General features: G+C 32.2%; 3 protein-coding genes across 7 annotated transcripts in view; 2 read left to right on the top strand and 1 right to left on the bottom strand.

The window, feature by feature from the left end:
* Positions 1-15,062, bottom strand: part of LOC100678185 — a 37,242-nt gene extending 22,180 nt beyond the window's left edge. The window contains exon 1 of one of the 4 annotated variants that reach the window (XR_004226967.2): positions 14,823-15,062. Coding sequence is in view for 2 of the 4 variants with exons in the window: in XM_031925594.2 (XP_031781454.1) it covers positions 14,823-14,946 (124 nt within the window). In the remaining 2 variants the exon portion in view is untranslated. Of the gene's footprint in view, positions 1-14,814 lie in introns of all 4 variants that reach the window. The other 3 variants (XR_004226968.1, XM_031925594.2, XM_031925599.2) reach the window with 3 other exon arrangements.
* A 1,313-nt stretch (positions 15,063-16,375) lies between these two features.
* On the top strand, positions 16,376-18,642 carry LOC103316887 (neprilysin-2-like). Its single transcript, XM_032597901.1, has 7 exons — positions 16,376-16,391; positions 16,453-16,661; positions 16,745-16,921; positions 17,047-17,511; positions 17,572-17,689; positions 17,972-18,222; positions 18,304-18,642. Exons 1-7 carry the CDS (start codon positions 16,376-16,378, stop codon positions 18,640-18,642), a joined length of 1,575 nt encoding a protein of 524 aa, XP_032453792.1.
* Positions 18,643-19,381: 739 nt separating this feature from the next.
* On the top strand, positions 19,382-22,204 carry LOC116738615 (neprilysin-2-like). 2 transcript variants are annotated; one of them, XM_032600962.1, is made up of 4 exons: positions 19,382-21,044; positions 21,126-21,418; positions 21,506-21,756; positions 21,884-22,204. In XM_032600962.1, exons 2-4 carry the CDS (start codon positions 21,352-21,354, stop codon positions 21,974-21,976), a joined length of 411 nt encoding a protein of 136 aa, XP_032456853.1. In that variant the 5' UTR covers positions 19,382-21,044; positions 21,126-21,351; the 3' UTR covers positions 21,977-22,204. The 2 variants fall into 2 exon arrangements, with proteins under 2 accessions (XP_032456853.1, XP_032456855.1); XM_032600964.1 differs by having other exon boundaries at positions 19,386-21,044; positions 21,862-22,204.
* The last annotated feature ends 105 nt before the right edge of the window (positions 22,205-22,309 follow it).

Genomic DNA, 22,309 nt, shown 5'->3' with positions numbered 1-22,309 from the left:
GCGCTCGGAGTAGTGGCGTTGGCGCGTTGGATGGCTTTAGGATCTGTATTGCGGGTACGTCGAAATCGGAGCCACGTCTCGACGGCCACGTTGACGATGTCCTTTCCAGGGCTACGACTCCCTGATCGCCTCCTCAGAGCAGCGAACTTTTGATTTGATACAAAAACTAATCGGAACCAATTAGAATTAAATCTACTTTTAAATTCTTATCACGGTATTCACTCGGCTTACCCCTTCTCGGGTTTCTGCAATTTCTCTCGAGTCGACTGTATTATAAATTTGCAGAGTCCAACCGATCGCTTGGACCTCTCGCAGCGTTCTGCTTTGCCCGGCGATCCGGCGCTTCGTATTCTCTCCCGCACACACACACACATACAAATCGACGCTTGCCAAATCTACCCTATAAAATGTCGCCCGTGTCGCAGCGCGAAATTTAAAACTTCCCCCGACCCATAAGTGACCGTTACAAATTTCAGCTTTTCTACCTCCAATCTTCCCTGCCTCACTAACCTTACCTCTTCTTGCATGCTCTCTTTCAATTCTTTGAACTCTGCTTCTCTTTGGCGTTCTTTCTTCTCCCTCTTTGCATCCTTTTCCTCCGCGAAGTTGACCCTCCTATTAGTCAGCTTGTCATCCAGTGTAGTTTGTGAGAGACTATTGGTCCGGGTCTCTCTCGCCGTAATCTCATCCTTCTTCGACATCTCGTTCTTCGTGAAAATTCCCGCCAAAGTCCTTTGTCCCTATACCAAACTGTACCACGTCGCGTCTACCCTAACCTCACTTTCGCTTGTAAGCTTACCTTCCTAATTACTTCGTAACTATTTGCTAAATTTCTTCGCCTAATTGTTTCACATAAACCTTATCTAATACCCTATCTAAATTAACACTTTTTATCCCAAAAACAATGACTTTACCTATCTAAAATCGACGCTTTTTAAAAAGCGAGCAAAAAGCTTGTTTACCGCTTAATTTTTTGCTCTATTAAGCGGGCAAGAAGTTTTTTTGCCTGGTAAAAAAACCTTTTTTGTAATACAAGAACGATTTTCGCGTTTTTCGTACCTATTTATCGTACAAAACTTTTTTGTCCGCTTAATAGGGCAAAAAAATGTTAGCGGGAAAAAAAAAACTTTTTTGACCTATTAAGCGGGCAAAAAAAGTTTCGCTTTTTAAAACGTCTTGATTTCGATGTATTAACATTATTTTTGAAGCAATATATATTGAACAAATGCTGCAATCAATAAAAGAAATTAAAAAATGTTATGGTCTTGAACACTTTACATAATTATATAACTAAATAAAGTTGAACACCATCAAAATCTTTTGTTATTTCATTAAACCCTTTACGTAATAAGTGGTCCGGTGTCATAAGCAGTCCTATTTTGCACCGTGAGGTTAGCGCACGAGCGTAGCGAGTGTGATAAACACGGTGCAAAAAAGGACTAGTTAGGTCACGGATAGGCGTGACTTAAGCGCGGGGTTAGGTCACACTGTGCTATAAAAACACTTATTTATATTGTGAAATGTTATGAATTTTGGTCAATGATTTTACAAGGTATATACATGTTTTTATCCATAAAAATGGTGTATATATTATATATTTTCGATAGAATTTTTTTCAAATTACATCAAATAAACAATTGTTTGGTAAGAAGAATATTGTTTTTTTGCAGGATTTAACCTAGGATGAACCCCTTACGGGGCCGTCAGAGGAGCAACTAAACGGCACCGCAGCAACGTTCGAGTGGCGCTGCGGCCAGGTGACAAAATCCCGATTTCAACGACAAATACAGCACAACCGCGTACTTTAGAAAAAAAATCGCTCTGTACCGCCCTTCCTCTTATCCTAAAGTAAGAGCAACTCGTGTGAAACATGGTATTAAGTGCATCTTTACGACGTAGCATTGGAATTACGATATGAGCTACCAAGACGGTGACTGCATATAAATTCAAGATGGCCGCTTGTTCTGCTGCTCTCTGTTACTGTAACGTAATTCCAATACAACCTTGAAATGATGCACTTAATACCATGTTTCACACGAGTTGCTCTTACTTTAGGATAAGAAGAAAGGGGGTACAGAGCGATTTTTTTCTAAAGTACGCAGTTGTGCTGTATTTGTTGTTGAAATCGGGATTTTGCCATCTGACCGCAGCGTCACTTGAACGTTGCGGCGGTGCCGTTCGGCTGCTCCTCCGACCTTTCCTTCAGTGCTAGTATTTAACACCGTCCCGATAAGCGCCAATCGTTCCAATAAGCACCGGTGCGCATAAGATTTGTCCCGATAAGCACCATACCATATTTATATACAACAATATTGCTTTCACGCAATCTTTTATGAATTTTTTTCTATATCAATGAATACCAGGCTTTTGTACTTATTCAGCTGAATTGTTAGTCTTCACCTCTTGCTTTTCTTTTTGCGTTTCTCTTAAAGAATACATTCGCAAAATACGCAACTTAAACTGGTTCAAAATCTTTCTTCATCTTCAAGAGAACATCTAGACATTATCTACAACAGTCCCTGCCAACGTGCACATCATTATTGCATAACGTTAGACCTACACATAGCAACCCCAGAATTTTACAAAACGAACTAAAATCTTTTTTCTCGCTTAATTGGTCAAAAAAGTTTTTTCTGTCCGCTAAAATTTTTTTGCCCTATTAAGCGGGCCAAAAGTTTCTTTTTGACCCGTAAAATAACTTCTTTGCCCGCCTGTCAAAAAAGAGTCACTTAAGTCCCGACTAATGGGTACAAAAAATTTAAAATGATTACTAGAGGTAATTTATTAATGTTATTTAGTATTGAACTCATTGTCAGTATTATCCCCTTAAGGCGTTAAGATTTACCTTAGGTGCTATTACTTAATGCTGTCCCGATAAGCGCTAAATGTCCCAATAAGCACCAGTGCGTATAAGATTTGTCCCGATAAGCACCGTACCGTGTTTATATACATCAATATTGCTTTCACGCAATCTTTTATGACTTTTTTGTTCAATATAAATGAATCCTTGACTTTTTGCTTCTTTCCTAAGGAAACCTTGTAATAGTAATTTTTTGAGTTTGTGTAAAAACATGTAGGAAGTAAGTTTTGATGCATTTTTAGTCGAAAAATAGTGTTTTTAGAAAATGTCCGTACGGATGCATGTGTATGCGAGTGTGTGTGTGTGTGTATGTGTGTTCGTTCGTGGACATCTGTATCTCAGCTTCTACTCAGTGAATTTTAATCCACCAAGGCTCATTCTTTTTGCTTTTAATATAGCATGCTGGGGAAAAAGTCCATTTTTTATTTTATCAATGCGTTTTTGTTTTATAGCGATTTTTTTAATTTTGAAATTTCAGTTTTTTGTGATAATTTTATCAAAACGGTCGATTAAAGTAAATCACTGAATATGTTCCTAAAAGTGAATAAAAATACCTATCTTTCCACGGCGGTTAATTTAAAATATCGGTTGTTCTTTTGTTATACACCAAGGAGTGAAATTTTTTTAAGCCGTTACAACTCGAAGACTAATGTCGAAACTTTCTAAAAAAATACATGATTATTGAAAGTAATTAGAACTATATACCACTTTAATTTTAAGTCATTGTATGGGGCAGATCCGGAGAAAAACATCAAAAACTGAAAAAGTCGTTTTTCTGTGGGACACGATAACTAGAGTAAAATAATCAAGTTCAAATTTTGGATTTAATTAGCATTATGTAGCATCTTGATCCCTATCTTTGGGCTGTTTATGAAACCATTCGTTTTAAAGATATTAGGGTTTAATTTTTTTTGTTTTTCAGCCTCTATACTCTGTATAACTGAAAACTGCATTACTTTGATCTCAGCTTCTATTTAATGAATTTTAATCTACTAGGCTCATTTTTCTTGTTTGTTTTTTTACCGATTCGTGAAAAGTAAGATTTTTAGATATGCATGTGCATTTTCTTTCATGGTGATTTTTTGATTAGGGGAGCGTGGAGTAATACTGTACACTTTCGGATTACTGTTTTATATGCAACTGGATTCGTTTAGAGTTAATATAGCAATGGTTACTTAATAGTATATTACAATACTAAAAACTAATACAATTTTAACCAGGACTTTCAAATTAATTTATGCGCTAACTGATCATTATCCACTATTTGTATCGATTAACAAGCAAAGAGCAAACAAGGTAGAAGAGAACAAAACAACAATAAATTACAAAAAACTAAGGAAAATAGCGAAGGATGTAAATTGGGAATTGATATTGACTATGCATGATCCAACTGAAGCTACCAATACACTTATTGAACACATAAAGATTAGCATAGATTTAGCTACGGAAAACAAAAAAATACGTAACATACGAGACAACACAAAACCTAGAAAAATATGGATTACTAAGGCCATAATAGAATCGTGCAATAAAAAAGAGTTATTGTATAAGACTTGGCAATTGGAACCAGGTAATAAGAGGCTGAAGAAAGAGTATAAGGACTATACAAAAATTCTAAATAAAGTTATCAATGAGGCAAAATTTAAATATGATAGTGAACAAGTAGGAAAAAATCTAAGAAATCCTAGACGTTTATGGGAAATAGTGAAAACTAAACTAGGGAAAACAAATAAGAAAGACGACACTATAAAACAAATTTTAAATAAAGATATGCAGAAGATCGATGAACCCATAGGCATAGCCAATGAGTTCAACTCTTATTTCTGCAATATTGGTAAAAAACTAAGTGATAAAATTAAACAACCAACTAGTGCTAAGGCACATCAACCAATAAAGTATCCAAAATCTATTTTCTTGACCCCAACTAATAACAGTGAGATAAGTAGAATCATAAAGAATATGGAATTGAAAAGCGGTGGAGTAGATAAGATAAATGTTAAAACAATAAAGCTGCTATCGGATTATATAATAAATCCATTAGTGCATATTATTAACTTATGTATTGAAAAGGGTATTTGGCCAGAAGCGTTAAAAAGTGCTGAGGTGATACCAATATATAAAGCGAAAAGTAAGAAACAAGTATCAAACTACAGACCTATCTCTTTAATCTCAAACTTAGCTAAGATATTGGAAAGAGTTATATATTGCAGAATTACTGAATTTATAAACAAAAGTAAGATCATAGCGGAAAATCAGTATGGTTTTGTAAAAAATAAAGGCACAAAGGAAGCATTATATCATATAACAAACATTATTTATAATAAACTAGATAAAAGTAAGCCAATAGCTATAAGTTTTTTGGATCTCTCAAAAGCATTTGATACTGTAAATCACAAAATTTTGTTGGATAAACTTTATAATTATGGTATTAGGGGAATAGCATATAAATTAATTAGGAGTTACTTAACTAATAGGTGCCAAAGAGTTAAACTGAAAGATGTCGTAAGCAGTTATGAGGCTGTTGATACAGGGGTGCCACAAGGAACTATATTAGGACCACTATTTTTTATTTTATACGTCAATGATCTCTTGATAAATATGACAAAAGAAACAATCATATCCTATGCTGATGACACAGCTGTAATATCAACTGATGATAACTGGAGTAATGTTGAAATCAAGATGAACGACTACTTAAGTAACATATCGGTCTGGCTTGCACAAAATAAATTATCCTTAAACATTGACAAAACGGTATATATGACTTTTGGTAATTATATTGATAGTGTCCCAAGAAACTTTACATGTCAAATAGAGGGAAAGGTCTTGAAAAGGGTGGAACACTGTAAATACTTGAGTATAATTTTCGATTTCAACATGAAATGGAAACAACATATAGAATATTTAATAAATAAAACTAAATATTTAGTGTTTGTATTTTATAAGCTAAGAACATTCATGGAAACACATACATTATTAATGATATACTATGCATTCTTTCACAGTGTTATAAATTATGGAATAATAGCATGGGGGGGAGCGTATAATAACAACTTGAACATATTACAAAATTTACAAAGTAGATTGCTAAAAATAATAAGTAACAACAAATTCATGACTCATAACAAACCTCTAAACTTAAGACAATTGTTTGCGTTTGAATCCATAGTGTTCCACTATAATGATATGAAAAACAGGTTCTTGACATCGAATAGCGTAACAAGGAAAAAGTTGATACAGATACCACAAAGAACTAAAACTGTAAGCCAAAAAAACAGCTATATAAAGGCTGTTGGTGTATTCAATGATCTTCCAAACGAGCTAAAAACTTTAAACAAATATGAAACAGCGAAAAGTAAAATAAAGGAATGGATTAGGATGAATGAATGATATGCTAAGATAATAGGGATGAATATTTAGGTTCTATTTAAAAATTAAATTGTAAGAGGATCTCTTGTAATGGGAAAAGTGTTATAATAAAGGAATTGTAATTAGTATTAAGTTTTAGTAGATAAGAGTGGCCAGTCCTGCCAACAGGTACCTGCGAGTACCTCTGCGGGATTTACTGGTGCATTGCGGAGTGTAAGTCACTATTGTAATTCACTAGTGTAAATTTTCTGGCTAAATAAATAAATAAAATAAATAAATACGAGTGCGCAACGTAGGTCGTTTCCGCACGAGCAAAGCGAGTGTGGGATGACCTACGCCCGCACTAGTATCGTACACTATTTTTTCAAAAAAGCTGCGCAAAGATCTTGCACAGGGATTTTGGTGCACAGTGTGCTCTTTTGTCGCAAGCTATTGAGCATGTGGCATTGAATTCTTTTAGCGTGCGGCACAATGGTTTATTTACGTTTTCGTGTCTGGGAAAGAAAGCGTCGTCTCGTGTAACGTTTACGCCTGAGCGTAGCGAGGGTGTAATGTTTCACGAAACGAGGATTTTTTTCCCGCACGCAAAAACGTCAACAAACCATTCTCGCACTCTAATTGAATTCATTCCTGCATGCTTATTAGCAAAAACGATCTTTGCGCACGCTGTATGAAAAAATTTACTTTTTTTACGTGTATTTCATATTTTTAAAGTGTATTTTTATTATGTTTATTATGTTTGTAAAACAACAATCGAAGGACAGTAGCTATAACGATTATAGCTATGCGAAAAAAAGAGAGAAAGAATTGCAATCTATTATGTTTATGTAATTGATTAGAAATAATTTTATCTATCAAACGAATAAGTACAAAATCTTTATAGAATTTTATATGAAGTAAACAAATTTTGATATTAAAGCAATACATAATGTTGAAGCAAGCTACGTGTCAAAGAATTGGCAGCGGTTCTTTTAGAGATTTTAGTCCTTTTTAGTTTTTTTTTTTTTTTTTTTGGAGTATTTCATACTTCTCCTAAAAATTTTCATACCTCTCGTTCGTGTGCTGTTGATCAAATAGATATTCAGTATATAAATTTAATCTACGATTGTAAAAATTGAAAGTGATTATTTCGGTAATTTATTAATGTTTTTTAGTATTGAACTCAGTATTATTCCCTTATTATGGCGTTACGATTTGCCTTATAGGTGTTACTATTTAACGCTGCCCCGATAAGCACCAGTCGTCCCAATAAACACTGGTGTATATAAAATTTGTCCCAATAAGCACCATTCCATCACATTCTTTTATGACTTTCTACTTCTATAAATGAATCCCAGAATTTTTACTCATTCCGCTGAACTGGCAGTCTTCACCTCTTACTTTTCTTTTTGCGTTTCTCTTAAAGAATACATTTGCAAAATAAGCATCTTTGACTGGTTCAAAATTTTTCTGCATTTTGTTCAAGAGAACATCATGGACAATGCTAGCGATAGTATCATGACTAAATAAGCGGTATTATTAGCCATCTGTTTTCTAACGCATAACGATTTGCCTAATAGCTTATGATTCGGTTATGTTTCTACTAGGGAATTTGTGTTATCAATTTATGTTATTACCTTTAGTTATTATAAAAATGAAAGTGAGATTTTGTTTTTTTATCCGCATAAAGAATTTTTAGCTCTCTTTTTCCATCTTGTCTTTTGATTAAGGTATGCATTTGCAAAATATTTGACTGGTTTTTTCATGTTCTGCCCTACTGAAAAAAAGCAGATGACAATTAACTGATTATCAGCTGATGATCTGCTGATAATCATTTTTATTTAAGCTAATAATTACAAATATGCGTTTATATGAGATAAAATGTTAACGATAATCAACTGATTATCAGGTGATAATCATCAAATAGTACATTACGATACATGTGACCTAAGTAGCACTTTTTTGCACGGCGTGAGGTTAGGACCCGAGCGTAGCGAGAAGAAGTGTTACTTAGGTCACGAGTATCGTATATAACTTTATAGCACAGCCTACCTAAGCCCGCAGTCACGCCTATCCGTGTCATAAGCAATCTCATTTTGCACCGTGAGATTAGCGCACGAGCGTAGCGAGTGTGATAAACACGGTGCAAAAAAGGACTACTTAGGTCACGGATAGGCGTGACTTAAACGCGGGCTTAGGTCACACTGTGCTATAAAGTTCTATACGATACTCGTGACCTAAGTAACACTTCTGCACGGCGTATTTACCTCACGCCGTGCAAAAAAGTGCTACTTAGGTCACATGTATCGTAATACTATAAACTTCAATAACTAACCTTCAATTGATAAAATATATAAAATTCACATAATGAGGGCCTAATACGGTGTTACCATCCAGATGATAACACCAAATCACTGGCTATGAGCTGCAAAATTTTTATTTATTAGTATTTTAAAAAACTTCTGTTTAAACTAAATTAATAAAAAATAAAAATGTTGTACCTCAAAGCCAGTGTTTTGGTGTTATCATCTGGATGATAAAACCGTATTAGGCCCTCAGTATGTGAATTTTATAAATTTTATTAATTTTAAACAACTTCGAAAAATTATACTGAAGGTTAAAAATTTTTTCATGATTATCATTAACATTTTATCTCATATTAACGCATATTTGTTATTAATAGCTTAAATAAAAATATTAAGCTGATATCACCTGATAATCAGCTGACGTTTTGGCATGATTATCAGCAGATTATCAGCTGATAATTAGTTGATTGTCATCTGCTTTTTATCAGTAGGGGAGTCAAAAAGCGTGAATGCGCGCGGGGTTTCAATATAATTATATGCTTTAAAACTTTAATAAACGGGTTTCTAAGTAATGATTAATTTAACTTATTCTTTTATTAATATTTTATCCCTTGAAAGTTCTTTTAATCGCAAAAAAATTATTTATCAAAGTCTTAAAACATATAATTCTATTAAAACTCCGCGCGCATTCAAAATGGTCGCAGCCTACTATCTCTGCATAGTGCATTTTGAATTTTTACTCGACCGTCGAGTCATAGACATACACACACACACATGCATGCGGCATCCACTGCTATGCGGCTATAACCTCTCACCCACGTCGCGTCGCGTATTCGCAACTAAGTTATTGATAACAGAGTGCGGTGATTGTTGTTTGTACCCATAGTCCATATGTTCGTTGTGATGTTTTCTACACTGCAGCAAATTCTCAAATGATTTTTGTTTAGTAAACTGCAAAGGAGTAAAAAGCGAGAGCCTGGCACTATCTCCCAGAGTAAAACTGTTGCTGCTGTCAGATAAGTCTTTCATTTTACATAATATTTTGTTAATTCTTTTGAGTGGCAGAAGAGCTTGTTGCTTTGTGTTTAAGCGAGCTTCTATTTATTTCAGCTTATTGGAGATACTATGCATCTAGAGGACGGTTTCGTGCGTATATGCTGAATTTGCTTGGGCAAGAGTTATCATGGTGAGTCTGATCATTTATTTAATTAATACCCCAAAAAACTACACTAATTTCTAATATTCATTCGCAATGTGTTTCATTTGTTATATTTTAATTTGTACCATAAACGCAAAATGTCATGCAATAATTGTCCTTATTATTATTGCCCTTATTTACTATTCTTGAGTAAAGTTAAAAAATTTGTATACTGTTTCATTACACGTTGAGATTAGTGAATAATTCTGCGTTGATTCTCATGTGATATTAGTACAATAATTTCTTTGATTTTACTCTGATTACTTAGTGCACCACGTCCATTACTCTATAAATTTATTTTAAAAATCAGAAATATTTTAAATTCAATAAAGCTTTAATTGGAAATTGACGTTAGAAATGTATGCTAAGCACAAAATAAATTGTACTTATCTTCTATTACAAAAAACAGGCGATCTCTATGTGTCATTTATAACCAGTGACATGATTTCTATAAAAATAATCACATGTCAGTGTAAGATCTGTTCAAAGGTAATATACTTACATTTTTAAAACTACTGCATTGTTTGAATTTAAAAATTAGTATGCCTTAGCGTATTCTATTAAATCTGTACAGCTTTAAGATTTTTCTGAAAGCACAAGGTGTACTTAACCATAAAACACTTTCAGCAAAAGCAAATTTAAAGAGCGATGTACATATTATTCATTCTGATTAGCCATAAAACTTTGCAGGTTAGATGCAGTACGCTTGTATATTAACAAGGGGACACCTTAGCCTTCGGTTGTACAATCTAACTCAACACTTTTGTATCGGCTTCTTTCAACACAGATGTCTTTAACGATTCCATTCCATAGACCTTAGTATTGAGATATTAAGTTATTGTTATACATGCAGAGTATATCTGTATGTATTGTTTTATATTATACAGATATACATAATTTTAAAAATTTAATATTTTAAAAATACTGCATTGTTCAGACTCGAAAATTAGTATGCAAAGCCACAGAGCATATATTGCATTAAATCCGTACAGCTTTGAAGCTTTAAAGTAATGATATTATTAAAGCTTTAAAGCTGTACAGATTTAATACAACATATGCTCTGCGGCTTTGCATACTAATTTTCAAGTCCAAACAATTCATTATTTTTATGATATTATATTTTTTAGATTAAAAATTTCAAATTAATTGCATATTTAAAATGAGTGCATTGTCTGGACTCGAAACTTAGTATACAAGCTTTAAGAGCGTGCTGTATCTAAGCTGCAAAGTTTAACAGCTTTTCAGAAATAAAAATATGTATATCGCTATAATAATCTTGTATTTTTCAGGTCTGTATGAGAAGATTACCTAAAAGAGAACAAAAATTATAAAAACTTATCCGATGACGACAGGGACATAATGATCAAAAACTCAATTAACAGAAGTTTTCACTAGTTGATTAGAGATGAAAGGGATGAGTTCATTAAAAAAAAAAACTTAATACTTCTTTTTCTTTTTAGGTTACAAAATTTTAGTTTCACTTAATAAAAAGGATCTCTATTTTATACAAATTAAAAATTGTAATAACAATAGTATTCTAATAAAAGAGAATTATAAAAAAATAAGTTTTTGCTATATATAATTAATGACCTTAATAAAAAATTTACCTCAACAATCAATGTTTATAATTGATGTATTCTAAAACATAAGATATCAATATTATTGATAAATATTTATTGCATTTGATTTTAAAAAATAAATTATTTAATAAAATGAAAATAAAAATAAATTATTTAAAAAATTTTTAGGAGGTTTTATGAGTACTGCACTAGTCAAAATGTGTGCTCTTTTTATTCATAGGTTTTTCGTGAAATATACTTTGCTAAAGAAACTAGACAGATGACTTAAACAAAATATTGATTATATCATAATGTTAATTCTATTTTCCGTAGAACCTCCTCAAGTTTAAATTAAGAGTTTCCATTTAACAGTGGGTGTACATAACCTTTCTTAAGGATTAAATTGACACCATACAAACTCTACACAAAAATCACCCTACACACAACACAAAATAACTCTACACACATATTTGCTAGACAAAGAAAACTCTACACAGATATTTATCACACACAAATACCCTACACGCATTTTTTGATTATTTTACTCTACCGTAAAACTCTACACAATCGTATTATCTATTGTTGCAACAATGTGAAACAATAGGTTATATGATTGTATAGAGTTTTACGGTGGAGTAAAATAATCAAATATGCGTGTAGGGTATTTGTGTATAGTAAATATCTGTGTAGAGTTTTTTTTTGTCTAGCAAACATGTGTAGAGTTATTTTGTGTGGGGTGTAGGGTGATTTTTGTGTAGTTTGTACGGTGTTAATTTAATCCTTAAGAAAGGTTATGTACACCCACTGTTAAATAGAAACAGTTATAAAATACTTTCTTAATCTTAATCTCATAAAATATAAAAAAGGTCACTATTACTGCATAATTGTTACATTATAAAATATGAAAGAATCTAAAAATTATAATCGTGATCCAACAATCATAAGGCTTATTGTGAGGTCCTTATCTATTAAGCCTTACACAAGGTCTGGCCAGGTGCACCTAGTAAGGCCCTGATGTGACGTAAGGCCAGCCGTAGAATATTTTACTCAGGTTGCCCCAATGTTAGAACCTTCTTAACAGGTTCTGCTTTCTCAAGCAAAATCACTTTCTCTTAATCCAAAAAATGTCGATTGTTCTTGAGAATTTTACTAACTTGTAAGAGGGTAAACAAAATCAACTCTTATCCCTGTTGAAAATGGCTGAGTGGATATTCATGTAAATTATCTACTAGGATGTTTATGTTATTCACTTTGATTCTATGTTAATTGGATGGACTATCCGTCTAAATATATCCACATGGATTTTTTGTATTGATTTCTAATAACATCAAATTTTTAACAAGTAAAATATAAATATTGCCTTTTGAGAAAGCAACCCGAATGTAAAAGTCTGATAAGACCCAATAAGTCCTGGTGCAAATACCTAATAGGAATCCAATCCTATATGGTATTTGCACCTAGACTTATTAGGTTTTATCAGACTTTTGCAAATGGGAAGGAAAAAATAGACATAATGTTTCTCTGTTATATTGCTTGAAAATTTATGATTGTGTAATACTTATAAAATATTATCTAATCCGGCAAATTTGAAAATGCAACATTAATTGCTACATTTTCAGTTGAAAATTCTATTACATTGCTGATTTGACTCAATTTTTAAGGTTACATGTAAGTTAGAGGTACTGAAGGTACACTCGGTGGTAGTGGATTCTGAAAAAACATTTCAAACTGAATGGCAACGTCGCTTGTCAATTTCGAGGTTTATTTACGTTACAAATCTTAAAATTCACAAAATTCACTTCACAAACCTCAAAATTGATAAGCGACATTGCCATTCAGTTTGAAACGTTCTTTCAGAATCCACTACCACCAAGTGTACACTTTTAAAAAACAATAATAGTAACAGCAAGTCTAATACTGCAAAAATTTTGAACTTTTTATCAACAGCAAGTGCTTTGTATTAGATAAGTAAGTGCGATTCTCCAAAAGAACCCATATTAAAAACACAAGTAAAAACATTATTTTTTGTTGACTTGTTGGTGGTATTGACTTTTAAAAATTTATTTGAGTGTTTTTGTGGTGCGTGCCAACAAAATATGAGAATTAACTTAACATTAATTGAAAAAGATTTTTAGACATAGCTTGACACATGTTTTGGCACACTGATCAAAATATGAAACAATCTAAATTAAAATTAATGGATCAAATATGACAACTTAATTATAATTTCAAAGAGGTTCATTCAGGTTTTACGAAGTTCATTAGGGATTACCTTATTTACTAATTTACTAATATTTAAATAGCAAAACATTTAAAAACAAAAACTGCACAAGCATTCTATCAAAATTACGAGCTCTCCGGAAAACTACACAAACATCACATTATTCTCATGGTTAGCCTCAAAAATAGCTCTTGTTATAAATTTCAATTTTTGCTCTATCTAAACAAGCTTGACCTTCCACTTGACAAATATCGTGCTTGTCTTTTGCTGCTTATCTTAAAAGAAATGATTTATTAATCTATAATTATGTAAATATATAATATAAAACCAATAGGTCACTGTAAAAATAATCCAGTAGGGCTACCCTTTCAGTTATAAATTTGAGTTTGTTAACGAATTGCTTAATCCAAGTACAGGGTTGGGTATTGTTTACTGTATAGGCGATGGTTAGCAGAACTGTCCCAATAAGCACCAATACATACGATAAATGTCCCGATAAGCACCTTTTTATGTGTACATACATATATTTATTTAATAAGATGCCTTGTCTTTCACAAAGACTGCCCCAGTGATATATCATCCCAGATAAAAAAAATGTCATGATTTTTTTATGTATTCAAATTACCTAACGTATTATTTTTGTACATAATTTGTGACAATTTATGATGGATTTAATCGATAACAGCTATACAAAATATACTTCAATTTTAAATAAATAACAAAATATAGTAATAAAATATTTATTTCTAATTTTTTATTTATTTTTACTAGCGTGTTATAAAATAACATGATAAATTTAACTTTTACATTTAATACATCACAAATTGACTATATAAATTATATTTAAAAATTACATATTAAAGTATGTAATTTAGATACATTGTAAAATTCATCAATTTTTTTAGAAAAAAAGCAAGTGAATTAAGAGGTAAAAAATTAGTAATATATTGTAAACGAATTGGTTTAACTCTTTATACAAGTATCATGTCTTCGTTAAAAAAATATTAAAATAAAAATGTATATTAACAAATTAATGTATTTTTATGTAACAAAATTATGTTACTTCTTATGTAACAAATCTCTTAGCATATAATGATTCAAAAAAGAATTCTTTTTAATCCATAGCTTTTAATTTATCTGTTGTTTTTTTAAATTATTTGAGGGGAGTTTATTGGTCTTTTAAAAGCAAAATGTATTAAAAGAACCTACTTCACAAAAGAATGATAAATTTCCCTCAAAGAATAGAAACAAACTACTGATGTGAAATAATAGATAATAATTTTTACTGCTTTTTTATAGTTTATAATAAAAATAAATATTACGTTTATACCATTTTGACATTCTAGTAAAACTATCTGATTTGGCAAATAGAAGCGAGACTGTTTTTGTTTTAATATTGTTGTCTTGACAATCTTAAGATTACCCTTTTCCTTTCTTCTGATTAAGGAATACATTTTTTTACATTAAAAAAATAATGTATAACAAGTCAGAGCATTTCTTACAAAAGAATCTTCCAAAAAAAATTCTCTCGCAAAAGGACATGATGATACAAAATAGGATACATTCTACTATTCTTCTATAAAAAGGCAGTGTTTCATGCATGGGTATTGCTATTGTGAAGTGGGGACTATTAGACAAACCACGAACACGGAAGACGGAACATCACGAAACTTATAAAAGTACAAGTAGGGGGCGCGTACGTTACCAGAGTCACTTTATGAATAGTGGCATACATGGCGATAGGCGGCACTGCGAGTGCTTTTCTGCAGCGTATTGCAATCAACGGATGAATGTTTCAACATTTGTAATCATCACTTACAAATGCGATTGTTGTAATGGTATTTATCAGGACAGTCCCAATAACCATTCTATAAAATATGATTTGTCCTGATAAGTTTATCGGGACAGTCCCGGTAATCACATCACCATATATAATTTGACCTGATAAACTTACCGGGACAGTGTCACCATATATACCAGTACAGATATTACATGAAAAAGTACTATTATTTCAATATTTGATAACTAAACTGCCTAATAATGCTTTTAATCAACTCACAGACTCGATATGTTCACATATATCAATCGAAAAATGTGATATCGTGTTGTCCCAATAAGCACCGATACATATACATATATAATTATATTTAAATCATTTTTACCGTGACGCGAAAAACATAAATGTAGATTTAACACAGAATATTTAAATAATGATTTTTATTGGCACATTTTTATGCAGATATTTTAAATGCCGAATATGTTTTTATATATTGATAGTCATAGCATCGCTTACGGAATCAATTGACTCCAATAATAGTAATAGTACAGGTATGTATCATGTATTGTGATTAACGATTTACAAGATAAATGCTAAAATAATTTAAAGTAACATTTAAAAGTAAGTCAAAATTGAACTATTTATCATAAGTATACGAAAATACTATACACGGGAATTCACAATTGGATTATTTTTAACGCAGATTCAACAATTATTTTGATAATAATAAATAATTTATCTATATAGCTGTTTGTAAGTCGCCAGGATGCAGAGCTGTAGGTATAAAATATTGTTTATCAATCTAAATAATAAAATTACAAATTAATGAATCAAATATTTCAGCACGCATTATTAAACGTAATATAAACGCAACGCAAGACCCATGTAACAACTTTTATAATTTTGCTTGTGGAAACTTCATATTAAATAAGAAATTTAAAAAACATCAAAATGAAGCGGGACCCATATCACTTTTAACAAAAAAAGTTATGAGCAATGTTAAACAAGCTCTAAGTGAAAATATTGATCCAAACGAGCCAAGAACTTTTAAATTGACCAAGAACTATTACAGTGCTTGTATGGATTTACGTAAGTAGAGATAGATCATGATGAAACTTCGTCGTATGGGATCTATGTAAGCACAATAAAGAAATTCTCTCTTATTTTTACGTTTATATTTTAGAAACAATAAATAACAAGGGACTTCAGCCTCTTTTAGATATAATTAATGATCTCGGGGGATGGCCAATGGTGGTTGGTAACGCATGGAATGAAAGCAAGTTTGATTGGATGAGAACTTTCTATAAATTGCGACAATATGGTTATCTAGACTATATTTTAGGAATAATTGTTGGAGTCAATAAAAATAACAAATCCAAACCTACAATTGAAGTAAGGGTTTTTTATAAATATAAATTTTGTTTTTAAAGTTATATAAATATTTTTAAAATACCAAAATTTACATATTTTTTTAGATTGTGGAAGGAACTACCGCTTTAGAGCCCGAAATTTTAACAAGTGGATGGAGTCATCCAAGATTACAAAGCTACCACAAATACATGTTCGATGTAGCAACACTTCTTGGAGCTGATGCTCAAATAGCAGACTGGGAAGTTTATAAGACTATCGACTTTGAAGCCAAGTTAGCATACGTACGTGAAAATATATACTTGATCAATTTTTTTTTTTTAATTTTTTTTTTTTAATCACTTATTGCGCGGTCTCTCCGTTTATGATTAGTAATTAAATTAATTACATAAGCAATTTATATGTGTAGTACGTTGATGACTCTCTTGTAAATGAATTCGTCGGATCCATAGCAGACGTGGCCTTTAATGTACCTCAAATACCATGGTTGGATTTGATAAACAATTTGACCTCTCCAGTAGCTAACTTTACGATGACCGATGAAATTCGAGTATTTAATCAAGTATATTTGAATGATCTCCCACTGATTTCAAATATAAGCAAAAGGACGGTGGTTAATTACTTAATATGGAGAGTTATCGATGACTCAGCGCCCTATATAAGTAACGACATTCGACAACTATATGATAATTTTAACGATATAAATGAGCCCAGACATAAGCACTGTCTAAATCTTCTAATGGATGATGATGTCGGAATACCTGTTGGCGTAGATGCTATTTACATAAAAAAATATTCTAATAATGATACAAGAGATGATGTTCAAAATATTATACAATATATAAAAGGTCAAATGGATTTCTTTATAAATCAGGTATGTATTGATAAGAAGTAAAAAAGAGCCAGTTTAACTTATATTAATACGTTTCTACAGCTCACGTGGTTGGATAATCAAACTAGGAATGGAGCCTTAGAAAAAGTACATCGTATGGAAAAATATACTACCCTGATGACTTCTACAATTACACAAAAATGGATATGTTCAGTTCTAAGTTAGACATCGACCCAAATAACCATCTCCAAAACTTTTTAAACATACAGCTCTTTAACTATGAAAAGCACATAGCAATAATTAATGGCTTTACTGGCGATTTTACATTTGATACAGAAACAGCTTACACAGACGTAAATGCAGTTTATGAACCCGATCGCAATAGATTTAGTCAGTATTTCAAATCTTCTGAGATTTACGTTCTCGACAATCGAATGCAGCCTCATAATACTTATTCAATCATCATGAGTGTCCTTTACACGATAACATGTTGTCATTGCAGAAATAAGTGCTGCCATGCTTCAATCACCACTATATAGAGCTGATTGGCCAAATTACATGAAATATGGCATTGTAGGGGAGGTCATTGGCCATGAAATGATGCACGCATTTGACAATGGATCATTTCGCTTTGACGCGACCGGCAACTTGACTCAGTGGTACACAAACCAAAGTGCGTTGGAATATGAGAACAAAATGCAATGCTTCGTACAGCATTATGAAAAGTACCATATCAAAAGGCTAAATTTAACTGTAAATTAAAGCTATCATACAAAAGCTTATTGATGTAATGGAGATATCATGCGTATATTATTCTTTCATCCTCGCATTCAGGTCAATGGAAGCCGTACCTTGAATGAAAATCTTGCCGATTATGCTGGTGTGGTGATGGGATATACCGGGTACAAAGAATGGGTCGAAAAAAATGGAAAAGAATTGCCGCTTCCAGGGCTCAATTACACCCCAGAGCAAATCTTCTGGATTATGGTTGCTTCTCAAGACTGCAGCAAATCTCGGCGATCACATAAAGAGTATATGTTGTTGAATGAAGGGCATACACTCGAAAAGTTTCGCGTGTTTGGTATGGTGTCGAATTCAGCCGACTTTGCGAAAGATTTCAACTGTCCTGTTGGTTCAAGAATGAATCCTAAGAAAACATGTAGCCTCCTGTGATGATATTTGAAATAAATAAATTAAAAATTACTAGCATCCCTGGTAGAAAATTAACAGTTGAAATTCGTTAAAAAGTTAAGTTTAATTGGCCAGTTTTATCAAATTTTAATGTAAAAAATAAATTAAAATATTGCTAATGTTTTTGTGATGCGTATCTATAATACCACATCAGTATTATTATTAAGTTAAACATTGTTTTACCCTTTTTTTGGCATTAAAACGTATATATGTCTTATTACGAATATTTGGATTTTTTACGATTGTAACGTATTTTTCTACAATTTTTGGATTGTAACAGTCATTTGACAAATTCCAAGCAAAAGTTTCGTTTTATCATGAGTTAATGCGTCATATCTATACATTTATAACGGTTAAACGCTTATGTAGTTAAATCGTTAACCATAACTTAGCTAAGTGTCTTAAAACTTAGCTTATTAACCGTTAACATTTCTACCAAGGATGCTGAGTGAAAATTGTATCTGAAACTAGAGTTTTATTACATGTGCACGCATGCACGACAAATGATAAAACATAATATGTATAAGACGGCAAAACGTACGTTGCGCTTCTAAAGTTAGAAACTTAAAATTATTTTATTTAAGTTTGTGTTAATTTCTGGTGCAAACTATCAGATATAATATTATGTAAGTATAAAACAACGAAAAATAATAATAAATAGATGCAGATTAATTTTTATACATCCATGCGTTTACACTAATGGAAATGATCATAGTTTAAGTGCAAATATAACAAAAATCATTGATTATACAGATATATCTTTAATTTTCAAAAAATACAGTAATAATGTTTATTTTAAAAATGATAATAGTGCAATGCACAAATGATAATTTGGGTAAGAACGTGCTCTAATTATAATGACATTTTAGTTTCCCCTAGTACTTTAATCCCCATCAATAATCTTATATTCTTAGATTCGAAATCGAAGAATGTGGAACAACAGAGAGTGGAACGGCAGGTTAATAAGCGGACAAAGCTCATGTATATTTAGTAGTAATAAAACACATGCAAATATTTGTAATAATTATTTACACCCTTTCTGTAACATTATCTAGCTACACTAATCAGCAGTAACATAAATAAAAGTGCAGATCCATGCTCTAATTTTTATGATTTTGCTTGTGGCGGATTCATAAAAAAAATCAATCTTACCGACTCTCAAAAAGAAGTTAGTCATTTGAGCGATATACGAAAACAAGTTATTAGAGATTTAAAAAAAGTTTTGGAGGAAAGAGTCAATACAGACAATCCTAGACTATTTGGATTAGTAAAAAATTATTACAAAGCATGCATGGGTTTAAGTAAGTTATGTTTGCTTGACTAAAAGAAATTCATGTATTATGTACACGTGTTACTAAACTACTTTACAAACAGATACCGTAGAGAATATAGGCTTGCAGCCTCTTTTGAAAATTCTTGAACAGCTTGGTGGTTGGCCAGTTATGCTATGCGATAATTGGGACGAAAATAAATTTGATTGGCTAGAAACGTCAGTTAAACTGCGAGAACTTGGTTACCCACAAAACTATGCACAAAAGAAAATATGTAAATTCATCTTGCGCATATCGAGTTGAAATAATAATAGTTGGCATAAAAACATAAGAACTATACTAATACATTTTCCACATTTTATTTTTGCCAGATTAGCGAAGGAGAATCCGTGATAAACGGGAATCTGCTGGCACATGGATTTGGGCATGAAACTGTTCAGCTCTATTATAATTACACTATGAAGGTTGCTCAATTACTTGGAGCAGATAAACAACGCGCAGCTCTTGAACTACGTGAAGTCATTTATTTTGAGCGCCGATTAGCATTGGTAATATAATTACTAATTACTTTTAAGGTTCAACAATCTTTCACAAACACATGATTTTATTATTTTTATCATATAAATCATTTGTCAATAATTTGGTCAATTCGTCGTAAATACAATTAAAGACTTAGAAAAAACAATTCCGCAAATACCGTGGTTAGAATATTTGAACAACATTACAGCCCCGTTTGCCGAACTCGAAAGCACAGAAGAGATAAAAGTAGAGAAGCCATATTATCTTATTAATCTTTACACGGCCTTGTTCAGAGCAAAAAAGAGAACTGTGGCCAATTACTTGATTTGGAGAGTAATAGCTGAATCTGCTCCATACCTGAGTTCAGACATTAGAAAAATACACGAAGAATTTAAAAAAAGCATCAACGATAACAAAACTAAAGTTCAACCCAGGTACGAATAATGCATTAAGCAATTGACTAACAAGGGCAATGGCATAACGGTTGGCATAAGTTCTCTCTACGTCAGACGTTTCTTTAATAATGCTACTCGGATTGATGTCAAAGATATTGTAAACTCCATAGAAAATCAATTCCAATCATATCTAAATAAGGTACGCGTCTTGAAAATATATTATTTTTCGAGTCCTTGCGAATGCATAGTACCCTATCATCGAATAAATACATAATTTCAGACCTCGTGGTTAGATGACTTGACGAAAGAACGAGCTTTAAGAAAGAGTCGTTACATGAAACAAATTATTGGATATTCGGATGAATTCTTAAATGACAAAATAATCGACAAATACAGCTCTAATTTAACGATCAGTCCAAAAACTCATTTTCAAAATTTCCTTAACGTACAACGATTTCACGTTGGATTACTCTTTATCTGGTCTTTACAACCTGACAGATAATACAATGTGGACAGTGTTTTCAGATTCGACATCTGCGAACGCATATTACTATGGCTTTTCAAATACAATTGGTAAGCTTTCAAAGAAAGCAGTATTATACATCTCCAACTACAAATAATATTGAATCAATTAATTAATTATCAATCCATGATTACTAGTTGTGTTAGCTGCCATACTGCAGCCACCAATATTCAATCATTACTGGCCAAGTTACATGAAATACGGCAGTACAGGTTTTATAATCGGGAACGAAATAATGCATGCCTTCGACACCGACATGTATATTTTTGATGAAACGGGTAGCATAAAGCAGTGGTATACAGACAAAAGTGCAAATGAATACATCAATAGAACCGAATGCTATGTCCAACAATACGAGCGATACGTAGATCAACAAACAGGATTAACTGTAAGAATATGCATTATTACTAGCTTTAATAATAATACAAAGGTAACAGAATGGAATAATTGCCATAGAATCTCTTTGGGTGAAAATCTCTCAATATACATATAGGTTTGAAAATGTCCTACACTAGTTACATCGAGTGGGTCAAGAAGAACGGGTCGGAACAACCACTTCCAGGACTAAAGTATACGGCAGATCAATTTTTTTGGATAAGTTCCGTTAATTTTTTGTGCAGTAAATGACACAGGACTTGCGTAGACTGACGATAAAGCTGGACAATCATTCACCAGATGACATTCGAGTACTAGGCATAATGACAAACTCACAGGAATTCGCAAAATCTTTCAATTGTCCAGTAGATTCGCCAATGAATCCTAAAAATAAATGCAGTCTGGCATAGATCAATTGTGAAAACTACAAAAATGTTTCAGTTTACTATCCTTACCACTGTTTTACGCTAATGATTATTTGCTTTGATTGCAAAGCGTATATAAAGGAATCTCACATAATCTTTCGAAGTCGTATATTCTCTTCGCCGATGTGATATTTTCGCACT

This window comes from Nasonia vitripennis, chromosome 1 (assembly GCF_009193385.2).
Source record: "Nasonia vitripennis strain AsymCx chromosome 1, Nvit_psr_1.1, whole genome shotgun sequence".
Classification (NCBI taxonomy): Eukaryota; Metazoa; Arthropoda; class Insecta; order Hymenoptera; family Pteromalidae; genus Nasonia; species Nasonia vitripennis.
This window is presented reverse-complemented; position numbering and strand designations above follow the sequence as displayed.

Coding starts and splice junctions, on each gene's coding strand:
- LOC103316887 (XM_032597901.1), top strand. Junction 17,512..17,571: donor TGGATTTCTTTATAAATCAG/GTATGTATTGAT, acceptor ACGTTTCTACAG/CTCACGTGGTTGGATAATCA. Junction 18,223..18,303: donor TCAAAAGGCTAAATTTAACT/GTAAATTAAAGC, acceptor CCTCGCATTCAG/GTCAATGGAAGCCGTACCTT.
- LOC116738615 (XM_032600962.1), top strand. CDS start 21,352: ATGTGGACAGTGTTTTCAGATTCGACATCTGCGAACGCATATTACTAT. Junction 21,419..21,505: donor TGGCTTTTCAAATACAATTG/GTAAGCTTTCAA, acceptor CATGATTACTAG/TTGTGTTAGCTGCCATACTG. Junction 21,757..21,883: donor ATCAACAAACAGGATTAACT/GTAAGAATATGC, acceptor GTCCTACACTAG/TTACATCGAGTGGGTCAAGA.